This window comes from Ipomoea triloba, chromosome 5 (genome assembly GCF_003576645.1).
Source record: "Ipomoea triloba cultivar NCNSP0323 chromosome 5, ASM357664v1".
NCBI lineage: Eukaryota > Viridiplantae > Streptophyta > Magnoliopsida > Solanales > Convolvulaceae > Ipomoea > Ipomoea triloba.
In genome coordinates this window covers 2,214,167-2,231,013 of record NC_044920.1, presented here as the reverse complement: position 1 = coordinate 2,231,013, position 16,847 = coordinate 2,214,167, and the positions used below count along the sequence as shown (strand labels likewise).

The window sequence follows — 16,847 nt, the reverse complement described above, 5'->3', positions numbered from 1 at the left end:
GAATTATCTTCGATTTAGTTCCCAAGAACACTCTAAGATTGAACGGAACTTTAAGTTTTTATCAAAAGGTGCTTGAACTATCTTTCATAACAATTGTGAATTAACATGACAGCACAAGTGATTTTAGAGTATGAGAAACTGTTGGTTATACACCACCTGGTAAGTATGCATATATGTATTAAAATGGCATGAATTCTCAAAATCTTCTCTTTACATTTGGATTAAAAAAATCAGTTTTTTAGCAGAATATCAAAAGCAAGTGATGTATATAGCTTTGGTGTATTAATCTTGGAAATACTCACTGGGAGGACACCAACAGATGAGTTGTTCCAAGATGGCTTAATATCATATTTCTACAGACGATAAGGCACTATTGAGCAATGAGCATTAAGTACATGAAGATAACAAGCATCAAAATGGCATTTGCAGAAAGGAGCAAACTTGTCTAAAACTTGCCAAATATCCAAAAATAGCTAATAAATAGATGAGAAAATTAAGGAGTTTATATCTAATTAAAAAGAGCAAACTTGTCTAAAACATATAATCTCCAGCACAACAAAAACTCAGAAATCCATAAAACTCAACATCAAATTTAATCAAACAGACTAAAACCCAAATCATCATCTGATTCTTCAGCCGGCTCTTCTTTCTTCTCCTCCACAGCAGCAGCAGCAGCCGGGGCAGAGCCTGAAGCAGCAGCAGCGACTGGAGCAGCAGCAACCGCAAACTTGGAAGGATCCTGCATAATTAACAAAGTAATTCATCAACACAGGAATGAAGCTGGAATACAAAATCTGTAGCCATAGAACAGTGACGGGTTATTGAAAAAAGTATATATACAAACCTTGAGATACTCCTTGACCTTATCAGCCAGTGGGAAAGAGTAATCTGTTTCAACAGCAATAGAAAGCACATTCTTGTAGCCATTGATAAGCATGTGGGGAGCAGCAGCCAGAGTGGGGTAAGAAATAGCCAGAGAAAGTGAGGTAACCATTGAAACACCCAAAGCAAACTTCTCAATCAGGTCATCCTCAGTTAAATCAAGCACCTCAGGGCTAAAGACAGAACCATTATCATAAACTGAGAGCACAATAAGACCATATGAAAATGGCCTAATCCCAAGTTTTGCCAGCAAGGCAGCCTCAGAGGATCCCACTTTATCACCCTTCTTGATAAGCTCCACAGGGGTAATAATTTCAACAGTACCCTTGTTAATCTTAGTGGGGATATTCAGCACTTGGAAGAAAGAGGTCTGAGAGGGATCAAGACCAGTGTTGCCTGGTGGGACAACAACATCAATTGGAGCAACCAGACCAACACGAGCAGGAGCACCAACCTAATAACATCAACAGAGAATAATTTTCAACAGAACTATAACAAAACTTCAGTGTATACAAATAACAATGTAACTGAACAAATAATGTGAAATCAAATACAACACTGAGAATAATTTGTTCGTAATTATCTAATTAACAGAAGAAAAAAACAGAATGTCTAATGAAATCAATCAGGTAATTACACAAGTGAGACCAATAATAGCATGCTGATAAATGATAAATTAAAGATGCAAGAGCAAAGAAACATAACACCTATTAATGCACAATATAATGATTGATACGCTGCAACCAAAAAATGATTCTAAATCATCTTTAGGAAACAAGAAGAATTATTATTCATACATAGCATATTGCATTGCAAAAAGAAGGAATCAACAATACACAATAAACCACAATTAACAAAAAAAAGACAGCAGTGTATTAAGCTGACCTTGTATTTGGCAACCTCCTCACTCACTTCCTTCAAATCACCCTTAGTGAAAATCAATCCAACATTACCCTGAAAACGAACCACAATTCCATAAATTAAGCCAAATTTATGAAGACATAATACACAACATAAAGCCAAAAGTATAAAACGAACCTCTCTAATATTAAAATACTTAGCTAAAAGCCTCAAACATACAAACTTTAAATGTTATAACCTATATATGTATAGCATTATACTACTAAGAAATAATAAAGCATCAATATATGTAGTTCCCGAGCAACAGAACAAGAGCACTTACAACCAAGAGAGGGATGAGGTTGAGGATGGCGGTGTTTCCAGTATTCTCGGCGTGAACACGAATGCTACGCTTGATCATGGTGTTCTTCCCCATCAACACCACAGAGTCGCCCCTCAGCCCCTTCCTGATGTTCTGGAGCTGATTGCTGCCGACGTTATCGGCAACGGCAATCAGGATCTGAGTGTACTCATCGAGAAGCTGGCAGAGCTTCTGGTCATAAGCGATCTTCTTCTCGGCCTTAGTCTGCTTTACCGCCATTGATACAGTTAGAAGATAGTCTACAATACAAACACTGCTAAACCCTAAGTTTTGCAAAAATCTAGGGCCAAGACAGACAACAACCCTGTCAAGGCGGACAGCTCGGAGCCGTCGCTTTAACCTAAGGTTTTTGAGTTGGAAGGTGGAGAGGAAGAAGGAAGAAAATGGCTTGAAAGTGCGCACAGAAGAAGGAAGCGGAACGATAAGCGAATATATAGTGGAAGTAATGAAGACCTAATTTCAACGGTAGAGATTCGTTTGTTAACCCCAACGGTAGCGATTAAATCTAGGTTATACTGATGGGCTGGGCGTTTGTTTTGGGCCCTGAGCTGTATCTTTTTATGAATTATGACTGGTCCGTATTTTAAAAAAAAAATAGTCTTAGGCCCAATAGTCTATGTTACAAACTTACAATATCAACATGTTTGGTTTGCTGAAAAATATTTAAAATTGAATTGATATTTCATGAAAAATAAAATTCATGAAAATCAACTCAAAAAAAAATTCATGAAAATGAATTTCATTGTTTGGGTTGGTTTGAAATTGTAAAAAATAATGAGTATAAAGACAATTATACCCCTACACAATAATAACAACAACAATAATGGTAATTACAAAAATTTGGTGAGGGCATAATTGTCCTACTTGTTTTCCATGGAAAACAAAATACCAAGGAAGGTTAAAATGTTTTTCATGAACCAAACAAAAGAAAGTCAATTTTCCTCAAATTCGAGGAAAACATTTTTCAACGAACCAAACAAGTCCTATATGACATTTTTAACCCCTAATAATTCTCCTCTCTTTTGTTTTTTCAAACATATATCTATCTATACATTTATAATAATGAAAAATTTTATACGAAGATTCTTGATGATGTAATGCCCTTTAGAAACTCCTATTTATAACTTGGGAGTTGGTTACTATTGTAAAAAAATTGTAAAATTGAAAGCTCAAGAGATAGTTACTTCCATACTTGGGAGTTGGTTACTATTGTAAAAAAATTGTAAAATTGAAAGCTCAAGAGATAGTTACTTCCATACTTGGGAGTTGGTTACTATTGTAAAAAAATTGTAAAATTGAAAGCTCAAGAGATAGTTACTTCCATACTTGGGAGTTGGTTACTATTGTAAAAAAATTGTAAAATTGAAAGCTCAAGAGATAGTTACTTCCATACTTGGGAGTTGGTTACTATTGTAAAAAAATTGTAAAATTGAAAGCTCAAGAGATAGTTACTTCCATACTTGGGAGTTGGTTACTATTGTAAAAAAATTGTAAAATTGAAAGCTCAAGAGATAGTTACTTCCATACTTGGGAGTTGGTTACTATTGTAAAAAAATTGTAAAATTGAAAGCTCAAGAGATAGTTACTTCCATACTTGGGAGTTGGTTACTATTGTAAAAAAATTGTAAAATTGAAAGCTCAAGAGATAGTTACTTCCATACTTGGGAGTTGGTTACTATTGTAAAAAAATTGTAAAATTGAAAGCTCAAGAGATAGTTACTTCCATACTTGGGAGTTGGTTACTATTGTAAAAAAATTGTAAAATTGAAAGCTCAAGAGATAGTTACTTCCATACTTGGGAGTTGGTTACTATTGTAAAAAAATTGTAAAATTGAAAGCTCAAGAGATAGTTACTTCCATACAAAATACGTGAAAGTGAGAGGGACGTCCAAGTTAGCCCCTCGCAAGGTAATCTCGTATCACATGCTTAACAAATGCACTAAGACAAAAAAAACACGAATGATCAAGTAGATAAAATAATCAAAATACAATATAAATATTCGCTTCATGTCTCCCATTAATTTTGAATACAACTCTCTTAAATTCCATGTCTTTCATATTTAGACCATCAAATTCTCACATTCTTTTCACTTTGTACTCCACCCTTTCAATATCTCGAGCTCAATCTTTCAATATATAAAAAATGTAAATTGTTAAAATTATCACATTCATATCACAATGATAAATTGAGCATGAATCAAACTTTAGTGACTAAATTCAATCATGTGTCAAACTTTTGGGGTCAAAATGATAATTTCTCCCAACTGCCGGGCCCACCGTAGTGACGTAATACCGACAACGATGACGTTACACCCCGCCATTTCCCTGAATCTAGGACTTCCAAGCTTGCCCGATATCGCACACAAACTCACTGAGTCAATCTCAACTTTCTCGGTGTCCTCCATGACGTCCACCGGATATCGAGATCGGACGTCGGAGTTCTTATCCCTGTCAAAAACACTGAAGAAGATTGGAGCAACTCCACCGCCAAACCAGTACCAGAGCGACGCCGTTTCGTCCCCCTCACAACCGCCGCCGAATCCGGACCGATCCGAGTTCGGTAAGAAAGCTTCACGAATCGGGCTGCGGATTCACCAAACTTCGCAGAAAATCGATAGGCTCGCAAAATGTAAGCTCCTTTCTCCGCCTCTGACTCGTGATTGGACTGAAAATTAAACTTGATTGATACTTGTTCTATGGATATAATATGCAGCTTGCTTAAGAGTTTATAGAATTGATGTTTGCATTCTAATGCAGTGGCGAAAAAATCATCTATTTTTGACGATCAAAGCAAGGAGATTCAGGAATTAACCGCCTTGATTAAAGATGAAATCACGGGACTTAATGTAGCAGTTTCGGATTTGCAAACGCTTCAAAGTATTGAGATTTCTGATGGAAACTATTCTCAAGATAAAATTGTTCATTGTAATGCTGTTTGTGATGATCTGAAGAGTAGACTTATGGGTGCCACAAAACAGTTTCAGGATGTGCTAACCACTAGAACAAAGGTGCTTATTCCAATTTGAATACCTAGCTTGCTATTCCTTTAGATTTGCCCTGAAACTATAGTGCTTGATTCCAATTTGATATCTTTTTTTGCAGAATATGAGAGCGCACGAAAACCGGAAGCAGATCTTTTCTACGAATGTGTCAAGAGAGAGCCCTTTAAGGCAACCAACACCTTCTGTGACAGAGCCACCTCCTTGGACAACCTCACCTTCATCAGGTGGTATTCTGCCTTCATCAGTGTAAGTGTGCTTCTCATTTGGGGCGTTTTGATAGATGCAGTTTGATTATCGAGACAAGTTTTCCATTGACACTAGAGTCTCAGACTCTTACCTATTGTGGTTAGCAAATAGGAATAAGTGTATTAGTGCTTGAGTTATAACCATTCAGCTTTGCAGTATGAACTTTTTTCCTGATAGATTTGATCAGTAATTAACTAGTTATCACGCTTCCTTGATTTCACTCATAGAATAACTAGCTTCTCAAGTTGGTCAGTTTTGCTTGTATTGTTACTTCATGAAATGTGTGTGTTGTATTGCATGGAAGAGCATCATACCTTGAGGTTTCTTCAATTTGTTTTGTGAGATGTGCCTAATTAATTTTAAGTGCTCATTCTGAAGGCCTTCTGTTTCTCATTTTTGCTTCTTGATTTTGAATTGTGATACGTGCATGTTTTTGTGCTTTTTGGCTTTGGATATGGAGCAACCTTAAATTTTCATGCCAATTGTCCCACCCTGGGATTAGTCACTGTGTCCAACAGTAGAAACCCTGAGTTACATAAAAAAAAGTGTTTTTGCAGCCTTAAACACTCTAATATTGTACTTCATGGTCATGCCAATTCATCATCATATGCTCGTCAATATCTTTTCTTCTCTAACTTTCCTTCTTCTATCTCATTTCTGAATATTTCAGACCGCCTGCTAATGGAGTTCAAGTTGGCAACCAACTAAGGTGTGTTCCCTTGTCCATATAAATTAGTGACATTCCAGATGTGCTAAAATAGCCCCAATAGATGTTGATGGCTTATCCTATAACATTATTTTGCATACTTCCACACCATAGTATTGCTGTTATGGATTTTCCATGATTGAAAGCTTCTTTATACAATCTTGAAATTTAGTGTTTCACGCACGTTTCTCTAAGGATTGATGAGAAATTTTGCATGCAGACGAAGGCTCGCTACAGACAACACTCCATCCCATCAAATGGAAGTGTCCATGATACAACAGGTAGTTCCAAGACATGAAAGTTACTCACAGAATCGAGCGGTTGCTCTTCAAAGTGTGGAATCCACAATTTCAGAATTAAGTGGGATCTTCACAAATCTTGCTACAATGGTCGCACAGCAAGGGGAACTTGCTATAAGGTTGTGCTTCATTTTATTTCTCCATGTTCACATCACATCTATGATTTAGGAAGTTTCATTACTCGTTTCCCTTGCTTTTTGGTTGCAATGAGAGAATTAAGGGAGAAAGGAATTGTAATTCCGTAGGAAAAGAATAAAGTGAGAATAAAGTAGGATTCAAATTCTATTGTTTGGTAGGCAATAATAGAATTACTGGAAATTTCAATTATAGTGTTTGGTATATATGGGGATTGAAAGGGAATTAATATAAAGACCAAAATGCCCGTTGCAATATGGAAAGATGGAGGACTATTAGGGAGGGCAATTTGGTCCTCACACTACAAACTTTCTTCTCATTTATTATGGAATTGCAATTCCTAAGGGGAGGTGGGATTTGCAATTCCTCCCAACCAAACTCTAGAATTTTCCACTTCTTGGAATTAAGTGGAAAAGGAATTGCAATTCCTCTCTACCTCATTCTGTATGCTCACCATCCTGTTCAATACCCTTAATCATAACTGTTTGCAAAGCTGAAATTACGCATCTGACTATCCTAGCATGATAAGGCTGTCATTTTACTCATCTCTTCTTAGCATTCTCATTTGGGGCAATATATTGCTTGCCTGGTGAACATGGACAGGATTGATGACAATATGGATGACACGTTGGCAAACGTTGAAGGTGCGCAGAATTCTTTGTTGAAGTACATGAACCAAATATCATCAAACAGGATGCTTATGATCAAGATATTCCTTATTCTAATATTCTTTTTGGCATTATTCATTTTCCTGGCTTGACTGTAGTTAAGGTAAAGTATGGAAATACTGTAATTTTTGCATCTGGAAATACACTCTGATGCCATGCCATAGTCCAACATTCTGTAGAATGGCTTCTATCAATTGGTTGAGGTAAAAGATAAAGGGTTTGTATGCAGTTTTGTGATACAGTTCTCACATTGATTCCTTCTTGATCTGAAATGCATGTTTTTCCAACAAAGATATATAGCCTAAAAACAGTGTTACACAGTTCAATTTGAATACAGAACTAATGACTCAATGGGCAACTCCATCCAAATTGATCGAACTGTTGACTTGGTATTTTGGTAGCTATAAGGTTACAAGTTTGTTGCCCCCACGAGGTTACCGTTCGATTCATAACGAAGTAGCCTATTGATTTTTTTATTTTTTTTTAAATTTAAGCTGGTTAGCTATGGACAATTTAGGTTGATAAGAAAAAAATTTCCCTATTAACCATAACCAGAATCATAATGGAATTTCTATAGATATAGATCAAGATCAATCCACAGAGGAATCTGTCGCCACAAATTCAGAGAAATTATGCAAAAGAGATGGAAAATCCATTGCTTCTGAGCAGCAACGAGAGTCCCTGGCCTGCGCGATTCTGGTCAGTCCGCCATTAGTAGGAAGCTCAAATTACGGCCCGTGGAGCATATTCATGCGCATAGCTTTGGAGGTGAAGAATAAGTGGAGCATCATCGATGGAACTACCTTGGCACCAAATAGAGATCACGTCCAATTCGCAGCTTGGAGGAGATGTAATTTAATGATCTGTTCGTGGATTTTTAAGGCAGTGTATCCTTCCATAGCGCAAAGCATCATGCATCTTGATAAAGCCAGAGAAGTTAGGGAAGATCTAAAGAGATTTGGGAATCACATCTAAACAACAACAAAAATTCATCTCTCTGCTTCAATCACAGAACTCCAATTCGAGTACCAGTGCTGCTGTCTCTCTAATTCCTTAAATTTGATGAAGATCATTCCAGTGACGAAGGCAAGTGTGATATAACTCATGTTAATTCTATTTCCTTATGCTCATCCACTTGGATCCTTGATTCAGGGGCAACAAACCACATGGTTTGCTCCCTTGACTTTCTTACTAATTAGTAATTACCACACGGTTAATGACATTACATGATCAAATTAGTTTGTTATAACTTCTTTCCCCCCATATCACTGTGTATATAAGTTGTCGGCCTTCACTGTAACAGATCACTTTTTCATTCTCCTTTCAATGGAAAATATGTTGCTTCTTCTCTGTTCTTGTTACTCCTGCATGTAAAACTTTCTGACAAGAAGCTATTGCCAGTTTTAGTTACTTAGTTATTATCACATTTGGTCGATAATTATTACTGTAATTTTTTCATATTTAGCGCACAATTATATGTTTATATATATATATATATATATATATATATATATATATATATATATATATTGCCACATTTGATCTTATTAATGAAATCTCTAATAACTATTCGTGAGGAAATGTAAATCTTCTCTCACCTGGGGTTATTACAAGCTAGGAAAAAAACTGTCTATTCAATTTTAAATACCACAATACTTTTAGTACAATGGCTCTTATAACAATTTTACTATTTTTTCACGTGCATTGCGCGAATGAGATAATGCTCAATGATTATTTTTAAATAAGTACTTCAAAGTATATAAATGCAAGATTATATAGGAAATGTTAATGATAGATAATTGAATGTTGAATTTGTTTATTTAAGTTAGTAATTCAAAGTATATAAATGCAAGATCATATATGAGAGATAATAACACTGGTCTAAACACTTAGTCTAAAAAAGATAGTTTAAATAAATACTACGTACTACTTTACTTTTGATTTAAATTTTTCTAAGAGTGTGTTTGGTTCGCACAACGAAATTGGAATCGGAATGAACATTAAGGGTGTGTTTGGTTGACAAGTTTAGCTATCAGAAATGGTTATCAAAGTCATTGTTATTGTTTGGTTTACAGGTTTTTAAAACACTACTATGTGTTTTTATTTCTCCCTTAATTGCAAAACTCTATTTTTTTCTTTTAATAAAATAAGGGTTTCATCCCCTTTCTCCTCCACTTCCCCAACTATTAATAATCATTCTCATTCCACCCTACTACCAAACATGCAAAATACTTTCACCAAAACCCATTACCATTACCATTACCAAATTTTCCGATTCCGATTCTCATGTGCGAACCAAACACACCTTAAATACTCGATAATAGTAATGAGTTTTTGTGAAAGTATTTTGATTAACTAAATTAAACTATCATATACTCCTCTACACACACACACATATATATATATCAAATATTCCCAATACATATACACAAACATATATATACACTAATACACTCATTCCAACAACTTATCATTGGGTTGTTAAGTACAATAATTTGTATCATAGAATCTTAAAATCCCTTCAAAGCTATGCTTATCTGGCGCATATACTCTCCTCTCAACAAATTTTAATTATCTATAATTCATACAAAATCCAATATTCCTCATTTTTTTAAATGAAAATTAACTATTGTATATGTCTTATATGTTACTCGAAGATAACATGTGTGGTATGTAGCGAGTAGAACAGGGCAAGACAGAACACTAACATGTCTCTATAATTCAAACTTGAACCGAGTTCGCTAAATGGACCTAGATTGGGAGGTCGGCAACGTGCCAGCAATGCAATAGGGATAATTTTGTAAATATATCAGTAGAGTTGTTTATAAATATTTTTTTTTGGTAAATAAGTTGTTTATAAATATAATACTTCTTATAACTTGCATGTTTTTAACATCACAATTAATAAAAGAACTTATTTGCTCCCATTTATAAATATGATACTTCTTAGCTAAAACACCTAAAATTTTCTCCTCTTTCATAATTTGTCTTTGTTCTTAATCTTTTGATTCCATTTTTTTCAGACAAAAACAAAAACAATAAATTCGAGTTTAGTAAGGAACAACAAACTTCCAAATAATCTGCAGAGGTTGCGCCGGCTAAACACCAAACCCTTATTGGTTTTACAAAAGTGTCCTAATTAATTAATTATTAATGCGTGAATGATGTTAAAAAAAATGTTTAAGAAAAAAAAGGTGTCACACCTATATGAGGTCGTTTCACGGATATTTATTCCTAATTTAATATTACATTTACTAGTATAATTATTGCATTTTATTATTAGCTTGATCCGTTTCGTAGACAAGAATCTGTGAGATGGTCTTACACCAGATTTTGCCTAAAAAATTAATGTTAATTTAATTTCAAGCTTTGGAAACTAGTACAATATACAAAAATTTAAAAAAATGCTAATATTTTTGCATGTGGGCACATGGAGTCAGGCAGTCAATTCCACCTTCCGATGCTCATCACCTAACTACAATCATGGCAATTTTTTTAAAAAATAGATATATACCAATTTTAAAATATTTAAACAATTAATTATATATGTATAGCACCAATTTGTTTTATAATAAAATCCCCATGCATACTTGTCTTCTTCAGCTTTTGGTGGAGAAGTATGAGTATTGTCCGCGCGGACAACTCAACTGGTTACATGAGTGAAGTTCGGGGCAAAAATTAGAAATCGAATCTCATTAATGGTAGTGTGTGGACAATGTTCTTTGTGCGTATTGAGCAAAGCAGCAGCGTGGGGTGAGCAAAGCAAAGATTCTGTGCTGAGTTATTATGATCTACATCCTCCCAATGCTTTTTCGGGTTAAGGATTTAACTTTAGGAAAAGTTATGGCTATTTGTATTTTATGTTTATTATTAGTTTCAATATCTTTGGTCCAACACATTTTTAGACTATTGTGTATAATTATTTTGTATTTGTGCTCTGTGCGTGTCTTTATATAAAGACTCCATTTCAGAACGGAAAACCAATAATCAAGAAAATGAAAATGGCATTTTCCAGAGAAGTAGACAGAAGAAAGTGCAGAGTCTTAAGATGGATGAAAACCCTCTTCTTTCTGGCCACCATGTTAGTTTCACTCCTCCTGTTATCGGCGCCGGTTCTTCTCCTCATCGCCGACGCCATTCTCCCGTCCGCTCTGCTGTCGGCGGCGGCGCCGTCCATTATCTCCCTGCAATCGCTCTCTTCTCACCTCAGCAACTACGACTTCCGCTACTCCCTCATCGATATCCCCCTCATTTCCATCGTCCGCTCCGCCATCATTCTATGTAAGCAATTCTCTCGCCTCCTAACAAAAAAGGGTAACACTTACTGTTATCTGGGTTCGCCTCAGTGAAGTCAATATTGACTCTTTGTGTTTCAATAGGTTTTCAAGTAAAAAATATATTTATAAATGTATCACAATTATTTTATATAAATTATTTTCATTGTGATAATACTTTTTTTTTGGCAATTATATGAATATAGGTGTGTATAGTTTGTGTGACGGTCCAAGGCTATCAAGGGGACCATATTTGGGAATTGCGACCATATGTTCGGTTTCATCATTGGTGTTTTTGTCACTGAAAGCTGGGTATATTTTTGGAAATTATTCGAGTTCAAGTCCAGGCTCAAATAGAGAAAGATTGGGTCATACAGGAGTAGATGTAGCGCTATTTACATGCTCATTTCTGATGGCGATTGCACACATCGTGATGGCATATAGGATCAATTGTAGAGAGAGGAGGAAACTCCTCGTGTTCAAGATTGATATCGAAACTGTAAGTTAATTTACCTATTTCTTAAGTAGACATTATATGCCTTTGTTTAGTTATCAAAGTATGAGATTTCTGATCGTAACGTGATCGAGATTTTTTATAACAATTTCTATAAATTTTAGGGAAAAAGGTCAAATAGACCATTGAACTTTGCTCAAAAGTGCAATTAGACTCTTGAACTTTAAAAGGGTGCAATTAAACACTTGAACTTGTAAAAATGTGTCAAATAAGTTCGATTTACCGGTAACCAACATGTTACCGATAACATTATTGTTGTTGACCATCGTTGACCACCACTAACCACGGTTCACCATCATTAAAAACAAAAAAAAGTAATAACTTCTAGTGATCTTTTCCCCCGGAGAAGGCCATCTATTTTTTGTTTTTTTTTTAATTTTTTTAAGGTAGTCAGAATTATTATTGGAAATGTTGTCGGAATCTTAATGATTGATTATTCCAACTTCCAAGTGGATAACCGGCTATTGGATTTAGATGCACCAAAATGACAAGTTCGAATATTTATTTACACCTTTTTAAAGTTAAAGGTCTAATTGTACTTTCGAGTAAAGTTTAAGAGCCCTGACATTTTTTCTTAAATTTTATTTAACTAGTAACTACATGCACATGGATCACATGGTCACATGAACGCAGGTCTCGGCATGCAAGAATGGATTTTCAAGATATCCTAAAATACTCCAAGAAAGACAATTGTGAAAGAAAACATTACATACATACCAACATGTGGGTATGTTTTTTGAGTGATTCTTGGACCAGTCAAGTTTCCAGGTTTCAGGTAATACTGCAAATTAAAACACATCATTATTACTATAAATTTCGCCTAAAATTATACCGTAGATCCTAGTCCAATTATTCATTTTAATATTTTGACTATTTATTTTTAATATATTATAAACTTATTTTTAGATAGTATACTAAAAAAATTAACTACATGACATTAAATTAAAAATGAATTTACCATATGTTAAAAACAAAAATGTATACTAGTGGTTCACATTGTAATATATAGATCATATAATATATCATTGAAATTTGTCAATTAATAATATTTTTTTATCAATAAAAAAATAGATGGAAAAAATGAATTAATGTAAGAAACCGAAAATGAATATACATGATTGCTGAAACTTTTTATAATGATCGTAGGTAAATGTTACTACGTATTATTATTTTTAGATAATGCCACTGGTTGTCATTGTATATAATTTACTTGATTTACTTTTTATTATTTTTATTTTTGATAGGTTTCCCCAAAGGGGGATCTGCAGCCTGATTGGTCGGTCCAAAAATTTAGTATTAGCAAACATGTGAAGCTATGAAATAGTGCAGAAAATCATCAGCTTTCTATTCATCAATCTATTTGAGATGATTCAGCAGTTCACCACTGATTGTTCTGCTCACCCAATATGTACAGATCTCTTTTTTTTTTTTTTTAATTAATTAAATTAATATAATATTATTGTTCTGATCAGTTGATTGAGGGAAAATGCTCTGATAGTCTGATTAAAGTTGTTTTGCTTGAAACATTATTCTTAGAATTTTCAATCCTCAACTACCATTTCTTGAATTCCTTCCACAAAATTACTTACACTATACAATGGTTGACTAGCGAGTTGACCGGCTATTTGGGATGATCAATGGGTCATTTTCCATTGGGCTAAAAAGATACGTAGTATGAAATAATCTCATGTCTATTTGGGATGATTAATGGTTCAAAAATCGGGAGAAAAGGCAAAATGATGTGGCATTTCTATAATTATTACGAACTTTGTTCAGGTACTAAACAAGCTTAATGCCTTCACCATTAGTGGTGTTTGGCACAAAGTCTTAGGCCTAACAATTAGTGCATGCATGAGTTTAAAACAAATGGGAAGAGGTAAAATTTGTGAAAATATTTATCCTGCAAGTCATGGGATTTTGCAGTAAATTAATGGGGCCCACAAAAGACTCATCTTTGCATAAGCACCCAATCTTCTCTCTTGTTTTCTCTCCCTTCCCTATCAACTGCTACTTTTCCAAAGACCAAATAAAAGCTCCTAGTGTAGATGCTCTAACACCCTCTCGATTGAGCTAGTTGCATAGGTTTTTTTAGTGTGATTACCTCATTTATGTGCAGGATTTTCATAGTATGATTTACCATTCCGGTGAAATTTACAAGTTATTACACATGAATAAGGTTTACCTTGTACACATCATTTGATGGTGATGGTAAGTTTCCGTATCAGCCAAAAAAAAAAAAAGAAGTGTAAATTACCTCCCTATATAGCCGAGCAAGTTGGCTACTAAACAATTTAACCTTAGAATGGTGGAAAATGAACCATCTTTCAAAATTTGTATGAGAAAGAGCTAAACAAACCATTTAATTAAATCCCTAATTAGGAAAAAGCAAATATTTTTAGCCAAATTAGTTTTTCTATATAAGGGCTATGTTTGGCAAACCTAGCTGAAAAGGTAGCTGAAAGCTGAAAAGGAGCTGAAAGCTGAAAAGCTATAAGTTAGGAGCTGAAACAGGTGAGCTGTTAAGCTAGCTGTTATGCTTAAAAGTGTTTGGTAAAATTAGCTTTTTGATAAGCTGATAAATGTAAAAAGACTAAAAAGGGCATCTTCATAAAATTTAAATTTGTTTGTTTACATATTAAAATTTAACGTTTGAAAATAAAACTATTAGCAAATCATGATCTAGCATCCCATAATGAAGTAGCAATATTGTTGCGAATCTCCTTCATCTCAGTAGAGGTCTGACTTAAACTTTCGTTGGTGGAGGTATTACTACTTGAATCTTGAAGTTCATCGGGCGGTATGTAATCTGGATGCTGCTCAAGCACATTAAACATCATGTCATCTTGTGAATTCTTCCGAATATAATTATGTAAGGCAAATGTGGCCATAATAACATCAATTTGGGTCTCCACACTAAACTGTGGCATTTTAGCAAGTATCTTCCATCTCTTCTTCAATACTCCAAACGACCTCTCAATACAACTTCGAAGAGAAGAATGTGCACGATTGAATGCTTCTTGAGCATTAGTTGGCGGCTCTTGTTCAAATTGAGATTGATGATACCTTATTCTTGGATACGGTACCAAATATCCTTGTTTATCTGGATATCCTTTATCTACCAAATAATATCGGCTCTGTTTGGCAGAGCTTATTTAGGAGCTTATAGCTTATTTTAAGCTACTAATAAGCTATAAGTTCTGTTTGGTAATGTTNTTCTGCTCACCCAATATGTACAGATCTCTTTTTTTTTTTTTTTAATTAATTAAATTAATATAATATTATTGTTCTGATCAGTTGATTGAGGGAAAATGCTCTGATAGTCTGATTAAAGTTGTTTTGCTTGAAACATTATTCTTAGAATTTTCAATCCTCAACTACCATTTCTTGAATTCCTTCCACAAAATTACTTACACTATACAATGGTTGACTAGCGAGTTGACCGGCTATTTGGGATGATCAATGGGTCATTTTCCATTGGGCTAAAAAGATACGTAGTATGAAATAATCTCATGTCTATTTGGGATGATTAATGGTTCAAAAATCGGGAGAAAAGGCAAAATGATGTGGCATTTCTATAATTATTACGAACTTTGTTCAGGTACTAAACAAGCTTAATGCCTTCACCATTAGTGGTGTTTGGCACAAAGTCTTAGGCCTAACAATTAGTGCATGCATGAGTTTAAAACAAATGGGAAGAGGTAAAATTTGTGAAAATATTTATCCTGCAAGTCATGGGATTTTGCAGTAAATTAATGGGGCCCACAAAAGACTCATCTTTGCATAAGCACCCAATCTTCTCTCTTGTTTTCTCTCCCTTCCCTATCAACTGCTACTTTTCCAAAGACCAAATAAAAGCTCCTAGTGTAGATGCTCTAACACCCTCTCGATTGAGCTAGTTGCATAGGTTTTTTTAGTGTGATTACCTCATTTATGTGCAGGATTTTCATAGTATGATTTACCATTCCGGTGAAATTTACAAGTTATTACACATGAATAAGGTTTACCTTGTACACATCATTTGATGGTGATGGTAAGTTTCCGTATCAGCCAAAAAAAAAAAAAGAAGTGTAAATTACCTCCCTATATAGCCGAGCAAGTTGGCTACTAAACAATTTAACCTTAGAATGGTGGAAAATGAACCATCTTTCAAAATTTGTATGAGAAAGAGCTAAACAAACCATTTAATTAAATCCCTAATTAGGAAAAAGCAAATATTTTTAGCCAAATTAGTTTTTCTATATAAGGGCTATGTTTGGCAAACCTAGCTGAAAAGGTAGCTGAAAGCTGAAAAGGAGCTGAAAGCTGAAAAGCTATAAGTTAGGAGCTGAAACAGGTGAGCTGTTAAGCTAGCTGTTATGCTTAAAAGTGTTTGGTAAAATTAGCTTTTTGATAAGCTGATAAATGTAAAAAGACTAAAAAGGGCATCTTCATAAAATTTAAATTTGTTTGTTTACATATTAAAATTTAACGTTTGAAAATAAAACTATTAGCAAATCATGATCTAGCATCCCATAATGAAGTAGCAATATTGTTGCGAATCTCCTTCATCTCAGTAGAGGTCTGACTTAAACTTTCGTTGGTGGAGGTATTACTACTTGAATCTTGAAGTTCATCGGGCGGTATGTAATCTGGATGCTGCTCAAGCACATTAAACATCATGTCATCTTGTGAATTCTTCCGAATATAATTATGTAAGGCAAATGTGGCCATAATAACATCAATTTGGGTCTCCACACTAAACTGTGGCATTTTAGCAAGTATCTTCCATCTCTTCTTCAATACTCCAAACGACCTCTCAATACAACTTCGAAGAGAAGAATGTGCACGATTGAATGCTTCTTGAGCATTAGTTGGCGGCTCTTGTTCAAATTGAGATTGATGATACCTTATTCTTGGATA

General features: G+C 34.6%; 3 protein-coding genes across 3 annotated transcripts; 2 read left to right on the top strand and 1 right to left on the bottom strand.

The window, feature by feature from the left end:
• Positions 1 to 417: 417 nt before the first annotated feature.
• LOC116020934 (60S acidic ribosomal protein P0) lies at positions 418 to 2,505 on the bottom strand. Its single transcript, XM_031261506.1, has 4 exons — positions 2,066 to 2,505; positions 1,768 to 1,836; positions 845 to 1,336; positions 418 to 739 (listed from the first exon to the last, which is right to left on the bottom strand). Exons 1-4 carry the CDS (start codon positions 2,321 to 2,323, stop codon positions 593 to 595), a joined length of 966 nt encoding a protein of 321 aa, XP_031117366.1. The 5' UTR covers positions 2,324 to 2,505; the 3' UTR covers positions 418 to 592.
• Positions 2,506 to 4,390: 1,885 nt separating this feature from the next.
• LOC116019266 (syntaxin-31) lies at positions 4,391 to 7,450 on the top strand. Its single transcript, XM_031259416.1, has 6 exons — positions 4,391 to 4,733; positions 4,862 to 5,112; positions 5,207 to 5,352; positions 6,023 to 6,061; positions 6,279 to 6,476; positions 7,096 to 7,450. The coding sequence occupies exons 1-6, from the start codon at positions 4,406 to 4,408 to the stop codon at positions 7,250 to 7,252; spliced, it is 1,119 nt and encodes a 372-aa protein (XP_031115276.1). The 5' UTR covers positions 4,391 to 4,405; the 3' UTR covers positions 7,253 to 7,450.
• Positions 7,451 to 11,161: 3,711 nt separating this feature from the next.
• Positions 11,162 to 13,253, top strand: LOC116018958. Its single transcript, XM_031259013.1, has 4 exons — positions 11,162 to 11,441; positions 11,641 to 11,933; positions 12,582 to 12,723; positions 13,193 to 13,253. Exons 1-3 carry the CDS (start codon positions 11,162 to 11,164, stop codon positions 12,642 to 12,644), a joined length of 636 nt encoding a protein of 211 aa, XP_031114873.1. The 3' UTR covers positions 12,645 to 12,723; positions 13,193 to 13,253.
• The last annotated feature ends 3,594 nt before the right edge of the window (positions 13,254 to 16,847 follow it).